The sequence below is a fragment of the Octopus sinensis genome, linkage group LG5 (genome assembly GCF_006345805.1).
Source record: "Octopus sinensis linkage group LG5, ASM634580v1, whole genome shotgun sequence".
Classification (NCBI taxonomy): Eukaryota; Metazoa; Mollusca; class Cephalopoda; order Octopoda; family Octopodidae; genus Octopus; species Octopus sinensis.
Genome location: NC_043001.1, coordinates 104,611,341 through 104,628,267, shown reverse-complemented (window position 1 = coordinate 104,628,267; position 16,927 = coordinate 104,611,341). Strand labels below are relative to the sequence as shown.

General features: G+C 37.3%; 1 protein-coding gene across 1 annotated transcript in view; it reads left to right on the top strand.

Annotated features, from left to right (window-relative positions):
• The window catches only part of LOC115212235, a 323,796-nt gene that overhangs the window by 28,420 nt on the left and 278,449 nt on the right, over nt 1-16,927 (top strand). The window contains exons 7-12 of the mRNA XM_036502985.1: nt 1,417-1,550; nt 2,426-2,531; nt 4,042-4,109; nt 6,039-6,126; nt 10,429-10,451; nt 13,525-13,594. Coding sequence (XP_036358878.1) covers nt 1,417-1,550; nt 2,426-2,531; nt 4,042-4,109; nt 6,039-6,126; nt 10,429-10,451; nt 13,525-13,594 — 489 coding nt within the window. The remainder of the gene's footprint in view (nt 1-1,416; nt 1,551-2,425; nt 2,532-4,041; nt 4,110-6,038; nt 6,127-10,428; nt 10,452-13,524; nt 13,595-16,927) is intronic.

Below are 16,927 nucleotides of genomic sequence, written 5' to 3'. Positions count from 1 at the left end.
CAACATTTAGAGAATATCAATTCAGTTTGCAAGATTCCTGATGTAAAATCATGTGTTGAAACAGATATTGCTATACTTTGGGATGGTCATTTTATTTATTATGATTATTTTTTTTTTACTATTATAGTTACATAAATTACGGAGATGTACTTGCATAGCAAGTGATTTGATCTGAGATCGTGTGCTGAAACGGAAGCAATTGCAGCGTGGAAGGTGTTTGTAAGCCATTTAAGAAACACACAAAAGCTGTTCGATTCACTTCAACATTTAAGTTTAATTTGTCAAAATATTTTCGTCGCTTTTTTGTCAGTGAACAGGTCGCGGTCTTAAAGCGACGAAAATATTTTGACAAATTAAACTCAAATGTTGAAGTGAATTGAACAGCTTTTGTGTGTTTCTTAAATGGCTTACAAACATCTTCCACGCTGCAATTAGTTACATAAATTTTATGTCTTATCTATTTTCATTTATTAAAGAGGCCATAGATGTGCAACAAAAGATTTCTGGACAATGTACAGGCATCAAAATAATAGAAATAATAAAATAACAATAATAAACAAGTAAAGAAAATATATATATATATATAGTTTGTGTGTTTATTTGGCAAAAATAAAATAATAATAATAAATAAAACGACTATCCTGAAATGTAACAGTATTTGGAGAATATCTAACCTAAAAACAATGCAAGTATGTTCTTATATGATGACTCAACTACAAACACTTTATGTTTTGTGACTGTCCTTTCCTCAATTTCAGCTATCTTATCCCACTTCTATTGAAATCCGCCTCTCCCCTACTCTTTGTATTCCTTCTTCTCTTCTTTCCTTTCCTTCTCTTCACCTTAGTCCTTCTCTTCCAAATCATCACTTGTCTTCCCCTTTCCTCTTATCCCTCTTTCACTTGCTCCCTCTCTTCTCTCCACCCCTCATGCATGTCATAAATGGCTCTGACAGAAAGTAGCATTAATTTTTAAGGTCATTCAACTTTTCTCAACTGATCATTGATCAGTTGAACAAACCTATCAGTAACAAACCTATAATGACTACAGGAAACAGTTGTAAGCCAAATTTACCCCAATAAAGGAAAAATATGTAATGACCATTATTTAGATCTTGTCTTTATCATCGTCATCATCATCATTTCCATTTTCCATGCTGGCATGGATTGGATGGTTTGACATGAATCTGGCCAGCTGGGAACTGCCCAGACTCCAATTGTTTGTTGTGGTTTGGTTTCTATGGCTCGATGCCCTTCCTAATGCCAATCACTTAGAGTGTGTTGGATGCTTTTTATGTGTCTCTGGCACAGGTGTGTTTATGCACCTGTACTAGATTATAGTTATATATTATACTAGATTACTATTATAGTTACATAAATTTTATATCTTATCTATTTTCATTTCTGTGTATTGAAGGTTGCTCAAAACCTTGCTGAATTAGATAATATGGAGGTTTCTAATGCAGCTGAGCAGATGAAAAGATATCCCTCTCAGTATATTGATATTGTTGATGACCAAGTTGTATGCAGATACTATGAAGATACTGGACCGTAAGTAAAATACACATTTCTGTCTCACTTATTTCGTTTCAATACATTATAAGTTATTATACTGTATTATAAATATTATACTAAATTGATTCATATCTGTCTGGCACTCCGTCAATTATAACAATGAGTCTTCCAGTTGATTCAATCAATGAAACAGCCTGCTCATGAAATTAACACAAATAGCTGAGTACTCCACAGACACATGCACACTTAACTTTAGTTCTCAGGGAGATTCAGCTTGACATAGAATGTAACAAGGCTGGCTCTTTGAATTACAAGTACAGATCATATTTGCTAGCTGAATGGAACAGAGCACCACAAAATATAGTGTTTTGCTCAAGGATGCAATGTGCTGCCAGAAATTGAACTCACAACTTTACAATTGTTTGCTGAGTGCCCTAATCACTAAGCCACGAACCTTCAATGTATGTATGTTGTGAAGTTTCACATTGAATGCAATGTCAAATGAGGTCATTTATCTGATAGGAGACAACTTATTAAGAAAATCCTGTACATATTTTTAGCAGTCATGTAGTCCCATGAGTCAGTAGAGTTGTAAGTTTCATGCTTTTGTTACCATTTTTGTGTTGAAATATTCATCCTTTGCTACAGTTAATTTTGAAATTATTGAAAAATTCAGGAAAATATCTTTATTCTTGTTAAGCTGGTCATTGGGACATGAAATAGCATTAAATTTTGGTTGTAGGGTTAGGGACAGTCTCACATTTGTTGGTACTAAACAGGTTAAAGTGATTTTTTGTTAAAGAATCCTTTTAACTGACAAGGATAAAGTAACTTAGTATGTTTATATATATATTAGGTAATGTAATATATTATATTATACACATTTTTATATGTATATGTTTTTCTTCTAGTGAACCAGAATCACAACTTGATCTGTTTTATGTGTTACGAGAAAGATATCATTTTACAAATGGTGAAGCAGAATATGTTCTGAAGAAAGCAGATTGGAATTTTATCGTATGTTTGATTAAACATATTATTAATGCTATGAAAATTATAAAGTAATCGTTTTCTTATTTTATTCTTGGATGATCATGATGATGATCATCATCATTTAATGTCTGTTTCCCATGTTGGTATGAGTTGGTATTTGACTGAAAACTGGTAATCTGGGGAGCTGCACCAGGTTCCAGTCTAATTTGGCATGTTTTCTATGACTGGATATCCTTACTAATGCCAACCACTCCAAGAGTGTAGTGGGTGCTTTTTACATTCCACTGGCATGGGTACCAGTTACAAAACACTGGCATCAGTCACAACTATGATCTCACTTGGTTTGACAGGTCTTCTCAGACAGAAGATGTAGACTGAATCAACCATCAACACAATCAATACTGTTTCATACACTTTGGTAATGATCTGTAGAAGGGCACTTCTAATCTTAGGTAATTCATGTTTAGTTAACTGAGAAAAACATTAATATCACAAGTACCTGACCCATTGTTTTTTGCCTGGGATAAATAATACTTTGCTTCATTGAAATATAGGGATATATGCAAGAAAGAACCAAGTGAAAGAAGATAAACTAATACTGAAATTAACTTTGTGTTAGAATTAAATATCCCTATTTCAAGCCTAACCAAAATATATGTACACATGGCAGTGGCAATCAGATGACAGCCAGCTAGGTGATAATAGAACTGAGTGACAACTAGCTTGATAGATACTAGCCAAAGTAACTAAGACTCTGGCATTTAGTTGGCAAGAAGTATAACTGTTTAGTTCCAAATTAGCCTTCATCATCATCATCATCATCATCATTTAATGTCTGCTTTCCATGCTGGCATGGGTTGGATGGTTTAACTGAAAACTGGTAAGCCAGGGGGTCTGCACCAGGTTCCAATCTGATTTAGCAAGGTTTCTATGATTGGATGCTCTTCCTAACATCAACCACTCTGAGAGTGTATGGGTACTTTTTATGTGTCACCGGCACAGGTGGCATTGACCTGACACTGGCATCAGCCATGACTATGGTCTCACTTGGCTTGACAAGTTAACACAAGCACAGTATATTACCAAGACTTTTGGTCATCTGTCACTGCCTCCATGAGGCTCAATGCTTGTATGGTGCTTTTTACTTGCCACCAGCACAGGTGGCAGTGAGACAACACTGGCGTCAGCCTCCAAGTAAAACTTGTAAAATGACATTCTACCCATGATTAACCTGTTTGTTTTTGTGTTTTTTTTTACAATCTTGAACTGAAAAAAAAATTTGGGCTGCTCAAGGCTGGAACACCTTTTATCAAGGGTTTGATCTATCAGAGCCAACTTGGAGCTAAACTATATTCACAGTCGCCATCATGTTATATATATATGAAAAAATTGGGCATCTGTAAATGGTTATCAGTTAAAGTGTAGTGTAAAAAACATCATAAAAAAATGAAGTTTATAGACTCATCAATCTTTACTAATTTTGTGATAAAGCCAAACACGTATCAAAAGATTACTTGATTTGCTATCTTTCCAGGTTGCTCTTCATTTAAGTGATCTCTATGTTGCCTACAAAACATATGGAGTGTATCATTATGAGTTCAGGTATGTATTTATTATTTATTTTGGTAAGGCAGCAAGCTGGCAGAAACGTTAGCACACTGGGCGAAATGTATAGCGGTATTGCATCTGTCTTTTATGTTCTGAGTTCAAATTCTACTGAGGTTGACTTTGTCTTTCATCCTTTTGGGGTCGATAATTAAGTACCAGTTGCGTACTGAAGTCGATCTAATCAACTGGCTCTCTTCTCAAAAATTTCGGGCCTTGTACTTAGAGTGGAAAAGATTATTTATGTTGGTATTAATACTGCTTCTGTTGCTTTTTATTGTTTTATTTGTTTCAGTCATTTGACTGTAGTTATGTTGGAGCACCACAGTGTTGACTATAGGTTTGCTGTTGCTGTTGTTGTTGTTTGATCCAAAGCTTTTTCCTAATCCATAAACCTATAGTCAACAGTGTTGACTATAGGTTAGCTTTTGATGTTGTTTCATCCTAAGTTGTTTCCTAATCCAACAAACCTATAGTCAACAGCGTTGACTATAGGTTTGTTGGATTAGGAAAGAGCTTAGGATTAAACAACAACAACAGCTCTTTAGTCAACACTGTCATCTATAGGTTTGCTGGATTGGGAAAAAGCTTAGGAGCAAACAAAAAGGACAACCCTTTAGTCAATAATGTTGACTATAGGTTTGTTGGATTAAGAAAAAGTTCAGGATCAAACAACAACAACAACAAAAACACTATAGTCAACACTGCTGACTATAGGTTTGTTGGATTAGGAAACAACTTAGGATCAAAGATCAACAACAGCAACAGCAAAGCTATAGTCAATACTGTTGGCTATAGGTTTGTTGGATTAGGAAAGAGCTTAGGATCAAACAATAACAACAACCACAGCAAGCCTATAGTCAACACTTTTTACTAATCCATAAACCTATAGGTTTATGGATTAGTAAAAAGCTTAGGATCAAACAACAACAACAGCAACAGCAAACCAAACAGTGTTGACTATAGGTTTGCTGTTGCTGTTGTTTGATCCTAGGATGTTTCCTAATCCAACAAACCTATAGTCAACAGTGGTGACTATAGGTTTGCTGTTGCTGTTCATGTTTGATCCATAGCTGTTTCCTAATCCAACAAACCTATAGTCAACAGTGTTGACTATAGGTTTGCTGTTGCTGTTCTTGTTTGATCCATAGCTGTTTCCTAATCCAACAAACCTATGGTCAACAGTGTTGACTATAGGTTTGCTGTTGCTGTTGTTTGATCCTAGGATGTTTCCTAATCCAACAAACCTATAGTCAACAGTGTTGACTATAGGTTTGCTGCTGCTGTTCTTGTTTGATCCATAGGTTTGTTGGATTAGGAAATAGCTTAGGATCAAACAACAGTTTGTTGTTCAGTTGCTTTATGTTTATAGTGTGCTTTCACTTCACTACATTCCTCTTTAGTAGAACTGTCATTGACTTCTTCAAGTTTCAGTTGTAAATGAAATTGAGTGTGAAGAGGGAAGTGTTGTCATCGAGTGAATTTATTGAAAGGTAGGTGAAATTTGGGAAAATGGCAAGAGTGAATGGTACCTCTCTAAGTGTAGACCTGTGAGTTAGAGAGAAGTTATTGGTGAGGGCACTTGCTCCTGAGATTTCACGGAAATCTTGGAGAGTTGGGTTCCTCGATTATCCCTAGAAGCCTTCCTGTATCAGGCGGGCCACATCTCTATCATCCTCCCTACCACTTTTTTTCTTTTAAACTTTTGTGTGAATGCATATGTCCCTTCTTTGTCAGTGTATACCATGTATTCTTACTTTCTTTCATTTTTATCATTTCATCATATGTAAACCCCCACACTTTATGTCTGTCTTTGTATTGCCCCCCCCCTCATCCTTCACCCTTGTGACAAATAAACGAAATCATCATCATCATCATCATCATTATGTTAATGTTGATCATTATTATGATGATGTTTACTTTCAGGGAAAAGATGGAAGAGTTTCTGAACAATGTTTACAAGATATATCGAGACAGTGAACCACTTAAAGATATAGTGGAAAGAATGGAAGAGGTAATGTTAAGATTTTTATGGTTAAACTCCTTTTCCTACTTCTGTGAGCACTTTTGACGCATATCTTGAGTGAGCTTTTTTTTTTGTTTGTTTGATGTCTTTTGTTTGTTGTTTTCTAACACAGAGACAAAAATAAATTAGGGGTAGTAGATGTAAATTCAAATTATGCTCTAGGCATGGCTGTGTGATTAAGAAGTTTGCTTCCCAACCACATGGTTCCAGGTTCAGTCCCACTGTTTAGCATCATGGACAAATGTCTTCTACCATAGCCTCAGGCCAACTAAAGCCTTGCAAATGGATTTAGTAGACAGAAACTGAGAGAAGGTCATCATGTGTGTGTGTTTATGTATGTGTGTGTCTTCATGTCTGTCACTCCACAACCGGTGTTGGCATGTTCTCATCCCCATAAGTTAGCAGTTTGGCAAAAGAATCTGATAGAATAAGTACCAGAATTAAAAGAAGGTACTGAAGTTGTTTCATTGTATGTGTGTTGTTTAAATGCCAGAAGCTGTAGTTTTTCATGTGGTAAAAATCCAGATGAATCTGTTTATACTATAGGCTAGCAGATTTGATTCTGTTTCAGAAAGGATATGAGTGCACTACACTGACATTCTGTAGCTATGGCTAAACACGTATCTCTTGCTCTCATAATCACCTCTAGAGGGATTTTGTTTTGCCTAGCTCTAAAGGATATTGGGTTTCTTAACACTTTATACCTTGAAAGGGAATTTTACTCAAATGAAAAACCTCAGCTTCTGATGTTTAAGCAACACACATATTGATATATATGCATGTATGTATGCATGTATCATCTTCATCATCGTTTAACGTTCATTTTTCCATGCTGGCATGGGTTGGACGATTTGACTGGGGTCTGGCAAGCCAGGAGGCTGCACCAGGTTCCACCTGATCTGATGATGTTTCTACAGCTGGATGCCCTTCCTAATGCCAACCACTCTGAGAGTGTAGAAGGTGCTTTTTACATGCCACTAGCACAGGAGCCAGTCAGGGTGAAGGGGCTGGCATCGCCCACGTTTGGACTGTGCTTTTTATGTGCCACCAGCACGAGAGCCAGTCAGGCAGCACTGGCAATGACCCATGCATGAATGATGCTTATTGTGTGCCACCAGCATGGTAGCCAGTCAGGTGGCACTGGCATCAACCACAACTACAATTTCCAGTTGATTGTGGTTTGATTTGATTTTGATTTTGATGTACTTGGTTCAATAGGTCTCTTCAAACACGGCATGTTGCCCAACAATCCAAAGGTACTTTCTTAAGTGGGATGGTTATGTGACACTGGTGTAGGCTATGGCTGTATATACATAAATAATAGCACAAATGGGCTGAGGTTCACTACAGCTGTTTCAGACATGTTTTTCTTTTTATTGAAGATCAAATCAATTACATCATTTAAAACAAAAACGTTTTCCTTAGGTGAATGAATTAAAATTAAAATCCAAAATTTAAAATGTAGGATTTTTCACCCAAAAAGTATAGAATGTATAGTCACTCTCTCATTCTGGTGCCAGTTGGGAGAGTAAATTGAGAGAGGCCAGTTTAATGTTAAACATATGTAGTAATAAATGTGTAACAGCTGTAGTGAACCTCAGCCCACTTGTGTTATTATTCATACTACACTAATTCAGAACATTCCCCGCATTGGATCATGAGCCTACAGTGGACCACGGACTGCATGCCGAGTATACCCTTGTGTGATTTTATGCATTTGTTGAATGTCTTCAGTCTGTACATGTGGATGTTATGTGTAACTAAAAGGACAAATCTATATATCCTCTAGGAAGTACAAGTGTCCAAACACACTGTTGATACATCAGTATGCTGTTCTTGACTCTATCTTGTCCTTATTATTAAGATACGTTGATTCTTTTGGATCCTGCAAATAATTATATATATTTTCAATTAACCTCATTAAGGGATAGTAACATCCAATGAATTACTGGTTCAATACCTAATATTTGTTGTGAATAATAATAATATTTATAGAATAATAGGATTATTTATAAACCATGGTTTATAATCATTCAAAAGAAAAGAAAATGGAGATATAGCATTTAATAAAAGATTTATTGTCTGCAAAAAACCAACATAGTCACTTACAGCTGTTTCAGTTAAGCCTAAAAGATAGTAATTATTAAAACCGTTATATTAGGCAAAATCGCATCAGAGGGATAGAAAAAAGAAAAAGATATACTGTTAGGTTTTTAGATGTTGTATTTTCCCTAATATAATGGTTTTAATAATTGGCATTTTGATCTTTTAGGCTTAATTGAAACAGCTGTAAGTGACTATACATGCATGCCTACTAAATCAACTCATAAGGCTTTGGTCAGCCCAAGGCTATAGTATAAGACATTTGCCCTAGTTGCCAAACAGTGGGACTTATCCTGGAACCAGATGGTTGGGAAGCAAGCTTCTTACCACACAACCACACCTAATATATGCACATACTATGAGCCTCTCAGTTTCTTTTTAAGAATTTCACTCTTAAAGCATTGGTCTGCTTCAGTCTATAGCAGAAGACACTTGCTTAATATATAACAGTGGGACCAAACCTAGAACTACTTGAGTGTGAAGCAAAATTTGTATTACAGAGCCATACCTGTGATATACATGTGTGTGTGTATAAACCATGAAACAGCAAGGATGAAAATAAGGATGTGTGCTTTTAATTTTAACACATTCTTGTACACTAAAACATGAAAGGTATTTGCTGTGGGATTTTTATTACAAAGAAAACTTTTCACTCTATAAATTCTGTGTGTAAAGCCACATCGATCAAGTACCAAGTGATAACACTGAACTATCAGACAATGTTTCAGAGTGATTTCACCTCTTCAGTAGCAAAGACAGCCTCTATCATTTGAAGCTAAGAGAGGACTTTCATTTCTGTATACAGGAAGCAGCAAACAATACATTCACTGGTGTTTTCTATGGCTTGCCAAGGTGGAATTAGTTTAAGCACAAGACATGCTGTGAGTTAAAATAAAGTGGTATACATTTATCTATCAATATATGTTTGTCTACATTAGAACTTGAAAAGTACTTGCTGCAGTATGTATGACTGAAGAGGGAAATTGCATTGGAAAACTGTGTCTGGTAGGGTGCAGATGTGACTTGAAGCTTGGCTTAAAATCTGTAGAGATAAAATATTTTTCTAAGACAAAATTGTGCAGTGAATGCATGGTAAAAATAAATATACATCTTCATGCACATGTACACACACATACATAGAGATACATATATGTATTCAAATATATATATTTACATAACTCTTATGCCTGTCTCATCCTGTCAGCTGTGACAACTTAAAGGGAAATTTCCTATGTGTAGGTGTAGGTGTGGCTGTGTGGTAAGCTTGCTTCCCAACCACATGGCTCTGGGTTCAGTTCCACCGCATGGCCCTTCTGGCCACTGTCATCTACGTCCAAAGCTTTGTGAGTGGATTTTGGAGATCAATACTGAAAGAAACCTGTGTGTGTGTGTGTGTGTGCGTGCGTGCGCATGCGCATGTGTCTGTGTGTGTCTCTGTTCCTCACCATTAATTGACAACTGGTAGTGGTTCAGCAAATCAGACTGATAGAATAATTAAAAATAAATAATTACTGGGGTTGATTTCTTCGACTAAAAGTTCAGCATGGCCACAGTCGAATGACTGAAGCAAGTAAAAGACAAAAGATAAAAGATACCTTCTGCATGAAGAACATATAGTTAAATGTATGTTCATCTCTTCTCTGCACATCTTCTCCCACTTATTCCTGGGAGGATTGTGTGGGTAGAATCGTCAAGCACATCTTCCTTCAGATCCTGTAAGAAGCAACCATCTCCAATTGACTAACCAATCTCATGGTTTGTAGGCTAACAAACTTATTGTAGTGAGCTCCTAATTGTGTTTCTTTTTTTTTTGTCAATTAGAATAACAGCTGTGGAGAAAAAATTTCATTATCTTTAATGGTCAATTCTTGTCATGATAGACAAAAGAGACAGTTATAGCCACACATGCACAACTTGATATCCTTTTGAATTTTTGACTGATAACTGCTTTTTAAATTGCCATTAATTCAATGATGTTGACTACGCTTAACTATCTTCATGAGCAACAATTCCACCATTTAACATCAGATCCATCAGGGGTCACTTGATGCTAAACAACATCTTCCATACCATTTATCTCGTCAAAGTCACCAGCACCATAATCATTTTCATCATCATCATCATCATCATCACTATTATTGTTATGAGCATTATGACAAATTTTTTTCTCTTATTCTTTTTCTCCAGGATTCTACATTTGACCGAGATAGGTAAGTACAATTTGAAATATCTACTGCCATAATTACATATTCCTAGTAGAGGGAGGGAGGTGTGTATAGATGGATACAGAAAGACTAACTATCCTAGTTGTCAGCCATATGATAGACAAAGTAATTAAGGATAGTAAGACAGGGAAAGATCTGGTCCATTCGGAAATACCATTGATATGCTTAAAGTATGTAGCAGAGTGGGACATGATGAACTCATCCATATAATTAATCAAGTTGTACAGAAATGTATTATTCTTAACAACAGGTGTAGCCATAGGCCCAAGAATAGCAGGTGCAAGTGCACACTCTAGAATTTTTGTAGGGTGTAAAATCAAAATTTGCACCCCTACTTATTTTTCTCAGGTTTAGAAAACAGTGAATAAAAGCTTGTTTACAACCACATGGTTCCGGGTTCAGTCCCACTGTATGGCGCCTTGGGCAACCAAAGCCTTGTGAGTGGATTTGGTAGACAGAAACTGAAAGAACCCCATTGTATGTATATATACATATATATATATGTTTGTGTTTGTCGCCTCACTATCGCTTGACAACTGATTTTGGTGTGTTTAATTCCACGTAACATAGCGATTCAGCAAAAGAGACCGATAGAATAAGTATTAGGCTTACAAAAATAAGTCCTGGGGTCGATTTGTTCAACTAAAGGTGGTGCTCCAGCATGGCCACAGTCACATGACTGAAACAAATAAAAGAATAAAAAAATACAGCATCCATACACCCTTAAGTAGTTTTATGTTATGTGTGCATGAGTTAGCATGTATGCACATGTGTGAGTGTGTGTATATATTGTGATCTAGATGAGTATGCCGATGTACTGGCATCTTGTATTCTGCAGAGCAAATATCATATGTCATATCTCTTGAATGAAAGTTTATGACCACAGTATTTTCTCCCAATGATATAATCCTTTTCTCTCTTCTTTTTTTTCTTTCCTTCTTGTTCTCTTTTTCTTTGTATTCCTCAACTCTAAACCACACCCACTCTTGCATATTTTGGGTCTCACCCTTTGCTTTATCATTCATCGGTTCCCTTGATTTACTTCTTAACTTTTATTTTATCTTATTTTTTACTACTGGCTTCTTTCTTCAGTTCATAATCACCACTGTGGTGTAGGAGACTTAGAAATTCTAAGCAACAATGTAACCTTCATTTAATTTAAGAAATCTCAGCCTGTTGATTAGCTATTTTGAGCATAGCTCATTGCATAACTATTATATTAATAGCTTCAGCTAGCTAAGAAACACACACACACACACACACACACATACATACACACATACATGCACACACACATATACACATACATACACACATACACACACACACACACACACACACACACACACACACACACACACACACACACGAGCACTAGAAGAGTTATGTCCCACCCACATGTGATAACATGCTTCTCACTCTACCCCAAGAAACCGAACTACAACCCCTATTCTAACTGCATCTTTCTCTTCCTTACATTTCTTCTTCATAAACTATGATTGCTTTCTAATCCCCTTTCTTGCCCTCACTGCCTTGCTCACTGTAGTGTTGCTTCCCCCACCTCCAACACCCACACACTATTTTTCTACCCAGGTTCTATGCTCAGATCCTTGTTACTTGTGGCTATACCCTAGCACTACACCATCTCTCTTCTGCTCTCTCTTACACTTTTGCTGTTTCCTATTCTCTTGGTCACTTTTTCTCCTCTTGTTTTACCTCTGACTAGGTAGCTAAGTGTCTCCTTTACATCACCACACTTCTTTCTGCTCTCTTTCTTGTATCTCTCTCTCACTCTGGTTTCTATTTTCTCTCTCTCTCTCCCTCCCCAGACAACCACATCCTCCTCTATAGCAATGAAACTATTTCTGCCCCTCTGTTTCTCTGTTACACTCTAACCATTCATCATCTGATACTGGATCACCTCCTCTAATGCTCCCTCTGTTCTGACAAGACACCTACTTCTGTCTCTCTGTCTCTTTGTTACACTCTAACCTCACACTCTAATTCTTTGTCTTGTGAGTTACTTGGTTACCCTGCCAGTATTAGTGCCACATTAAAAACATCCAGTCCACACTGTAATGTGGTTGGTGTTTTGAAAAGGCATCCAACTGTAAAAATCATGCCAAAATTAACCTTGCCTGTGCTAGTGCCAGATAAAAAGCACTGAGTCCACTCCATGGAGTGGTTGGTGTCAGGAAAGGCATCTAGCTGTAAAATCCCTGCCAAAACAGACACAGTGGCTTTGGGTAGTTTTTCTACCTGGCCAGTTCCTGTCAACGATCCTACCCATGTATGCATGGAAGATGGATGTTAAACGATGATGATGATGATGATGATGATATATATATATATATATATATAGGTGCAGGCATGACTGTATGGTAAGAAGCTTGCTTCCCCACCACATGGGTCTGAGTTCAATCCCACTGCATGGCATCTCGGGCAAGTGTCTTCTACTATAGCGTCGGGCCGACCAAAGCCTTTTGAGTGGATTTAGAAGATGGAAACTGAAAGAAGCCCTTCGTATATATATATATATATATATATATATATATATATGGTGGTTGTCTACTCCTTATACATAGTTTGACTACCTCTTGTACTTACACCTTAGATCTATCATGGCATCTAATGTGGCTTTTTAAACCAGACAATGTTTTTAAAAGACACCCACTTAAATTGCATATCTGCTTTGGACCACCAAGAGCTGCAGTTAAGTTCTGGTCTTTTTTGATTATAAAATGTCTTTTGAGGCCTCCGTTGGATTTGCAGACCTTATGGCATACTTGGCATTGGCAGATATACACAGATAGGTAGGCAGAGTAGTTAGTGGTTTATTTTTCACAGGTCTGCAAATGAGATTTGAGCCCAGCAAAAGAAAGACATGGTCTGTCACAAATTGTGCACGCAAAAAGGTTAGGATTTATTTCCTCCTTGATAGTAGCATTTCTCTTTAAATTTCTTTATGCATACATGCATATATATGTATGTATGTATTATTTATTTATTTATTTATGTTTATATATATGTATATGTACACATACACCTCTAATTGCAGGATTGCTCAGATAGAATTCTGTAAGACCTACAAACTTTTCAAAGAAAAAGAAAGAACATTCAAAGATGAGGTGAGTTGGCAATTTACTTTTTATGTATTTTTTTTACTTCTTTACTGTTTGGTAAATTTTGTTTTCTTTTTCTACAATTAAATTGACTCAAAGACCTCAGATGTAGCTGCCAATAAGACAGGCCATGTATAATTCAATTTTCCCACTTGATTATAAATACAGTAATTAAATTTTTTTTTCAAAATTTTAATTTACTTTTCCCTATAATCTTATGGGTTTGATGGAGTTGCAAATTTGTTTTTATATATGTTTTCTGGGTGTCTTTGTACCCGGTTATCTAATGATGCTGACTCAAATGGGAAATAGAAATGGTGCTGTGCATTGTAGCCATCATATCTACATGTGCTGGTGCTGGTGCCATATAAAATGCACTGATGCTGGTCCCACATAAAAAGCACCCAGTACACTGTAAAGTGATTGGCATTAAAAAGGGCATCCAGCTGTAGGAAGCAAGCCATAACAGACAATGGAACCTGGTGCAGCCCCTGGCCTTACCAGCTCCTGTCAAACTGTCCAACCCATGCTAACATGGAAAACAGACTGGATTAAAATCTTATCCTCTCAATTATATTGTTAATTCTCTTTGGAAAAAGCTTCTGTATCATAGCACAATTCTAGCATTTGTGATTCTTTTAGAAACATAGCAAAAAAATGTATGCATGGCTAAGTCAGCTGTGTACCAGCAATGTGATGTATCCATTGTCAGAACACTTAGTTCTTGGTGGTTGAATTCACTTCACTGTTAGTAGTCCTGTATATTGAATAACTCACCACAGTGTTCATGACGAATGTCTTGTTAGCTTGAAGCATGAAGTTCTTCATGCAAAAGCAAGTTAACTGGTATAGACTAGTTTCCTATCTTAGGCTACTGAAACTAGTCCTCCCTCTCTTACTCTACAGTTGCAAGACTTAGACTAGGAGCCACCTAAATTCTTTTGATACTAGGATACTTTGCAGGATTATGGGCTACCATTGGTAAGATTTCAAAACCAACCAATGACTATACTCAGAAACTGGATGTGTCTTGTTACTTTTGGATCCCAAACCTGAGGCCATCACCTTCCCTGCATATGAAATGACCTTGGCCTCCTTTCGAATAGGTGAGGAGGGGTGTTTCCACTGCATAGATTGCGTCTTTGTCTCTGACATATAATGATGAACCCAACACTCATCCTGGGTTAGGAAATGTTCAAGGAAACCAGCTGGCTCTGCCTCAGATAATGTCAGATTTTCTCATGATGTGACCAGGTGTCAGAGGATGGCCCCCACTGAGCAGAAACTTTCATCATACCATGTTCATTGTGTGGAATATTCTCAGCTCTCTAACAGGATATGTAAATAGCATTGGCTATTTGAATGTATTCATCACCATGTGATGAATACGATCAATGTTTTCCTCGGTGGTGGCAGTTGCAAGACGTTAGACCTTGGGCCATCTTCAAGACTCTGCCCAGTTTTGGACTGTTGATAAAGCTGGAATTTCATTTCTTATGAATGTCTTCATGAATGTCCTTGGAGACTAAACCCTTTTTCTGCAAGTACTTGATAACACTACAATGCCAAATTTTGTCCATTTTCAAGAAAAGATTCTACTAGTTACTTTTGAAGTCTTCTTTGACCAGTCAAATGTCAGTTTACTAGGAAAGAAACAATACAGTTATTAATAAGACAGGTTGAAGTTTATGCATGCAAGATTTCACAGCTTTTGCATCACTCCTTCATAATTAGCTTATAAACTTTTCAGCTCACCCTTGTAGGGTATGTAAATTGGTGAATGTAGTTGAGTGGAAGACATATAGTTTTGGAGGAAATTTATCTAGCATATTCAGTATGGAGTTGGATGAAAAGCAGGCAGTGAAGGTTGAGGCTTTTTCCATGGAAAGCATGGAGTTACAGCTTACTTGGCCATCATTATTGAGAAATGAGGAAATGAGGGTTCTGAAAACTTAGAGAAGTTTCTTTTAGCAAGGGACCAAAAGGGTCAGTTTGGAAAGTGGAAGGCTTGCATGCCGTGTGATGCACAAAGGCGTCCTTTTCAGTTTAGACAGTGGTTTTGCAAGAGTTACTTGCTAGGTAAACAGGCTCCAATTTCTAGGTTCAGTAATCCTGTCTTTTTGGCTTGAACTGCTGTTAATTATCTCAGAGTGAACTTGAGGCATTGAGTTTTTGTTGTGTGCAGGACATGGAGGAAGATGCCTAAAAGGATAGTTTCAGTCACCTGTCTAATTGTAATGGACCTGGGACACTTCGCATAAAACTGGTGGAGCTTCAACCAGTTGACTGACTTGAAGTGTGTAGCATCTAAGTATGGTAGTGGGAGTAGGTGGATATTGCATCAAACTGGTATTGTCAGTTATGATGATGCGAATTCTGGTTTAATTTGATTAATAAAATAACCTGCTCATGAAATTAATGTGCAAGAAGCTGAGCACTCCACTGACTCAGGTATCCTTAGCATAGTTCTCTGGGTGATTCCATGTGACACAATGTAACAAGGTTGGTCCTTTGAAATACAGGTTTAACTCATTTTTGCCAGCTGAGTGAACTGAAGCAACAGGAAATAAAGTGCCCTGCTCAAGAATGCTACACAATGCCAGGAATTGAACTCACGACCTTATAATCATGAATCAAATACCTTCATAACTAAACTGTATACCTTCACCAGATATTGTGTAGTATCATCATCATCATCGTTTAGCATCCGCTTTCCATGATAGCATGGGTTGGACAGTTCAACTGGGGTCTGGAAAGCCAGAAGGCTGTGCCAGGCCCAGTCTGATCTGGCAATGTTTCTACGGCTGGATGCCCTTCCTAATGCCAGCCACTCCGTGAGTTTAGTGGGTGCTTTTTACGTGCCACCAGCACAGGTGCCAGGCGAGGCTGGCAACGGCCACTATTGGATGGTGCTTTTTACGTCCCACCGGCACGGAGGCCAGTCGGGGCGGCGCTGGCAATGACTGTGTTTGGATGGTTCTCTTACGTGCCACCGGCACTGGTGTCACATTGATGTTGATCAATTTCGATTTTGATTTTGATTTTGATTTTGATTGTAGTATGTGAATGTATATTGGGTAGTTGTGATGAGGTATTGATTGGACAACCTGATACATACTGAGGCAATTATGGTCGAGTAGAGGTTAGGTTTGGAGGTGAGATAGAAGTGTGTTGATCAGAAATGCATTTAAACCAGGCTTCCAGCAAGGACTTTCCATGATCTGCTGAGACACTGTCACCCTTTACTTTTTTACACTTCTCCAAAATATCTGAAATTAGAACGAAACCTACTGAACAATTCCTCTCACCCTCTTCTTTTCTAACATCTATAGATTTCAT